The 227-nt window shown below is 60.4% G+C and overlaps 1 protein-coding gene across 1 annotated transcript in view; it reads right to left on the reverse strand.

The window, feature by feature from the left end:
* The window catches only part of USP31 (ubiquitin specific peptidase 31), a 13,710-nt gene that overhangs the window by 2,468 nt on the left and 11,015 nt on the right, over positions 1-227 (reverse strand). Inside the window, exon 14 of the mRNA XM_010147426.1 lies at positions 101-227. This exon is cut by the window's right edge and continues 3 nt beyond it. Coding sequence (XP_010145728.1) covers positions 101-227 — 127 coding nt within the window. The remainder of the gene's footprint in view (positions 1-100) is intronic.

The raw sequence follows: 227 nt of genomic DNA on the forward strand, positions 1-227 counted from the left end.
GAGTAACTGTCCCTTGTAGCTACCTATTTTGCAGCGATTTTAACAGGGATCTTGTAACAAAGCCCAGCAGCCCTGCACCCCTCGCAGCGCTGATACACACCGTCATCTTCACTCCTTTCCCCGGTCAGCTCTACCGACTCCGAGAGCGAAGCCAGAGACGTGCGCCGGGACGACGCTGCCGACGCGACGCTGGGCTGCTTGCTGCCAGGCAGGCGGCTGACCCAGTG

This window comes from Eurypyga helias, unplaced genomic scaffold (genome assembly GCF_000690775.1).
Source record: "Eurypyga helias isolate BGI_N326 unplaced genomic scaffold, ASM69077v1 scaffold33682, whole genome shotgun sequence".
NCBI classification, from domain to species: Eukaryota; Metazoa; Chordata; class Aves; order Eurypygiformes; family Eurypygidae; genus Eurypyga; species Eurypyga helias.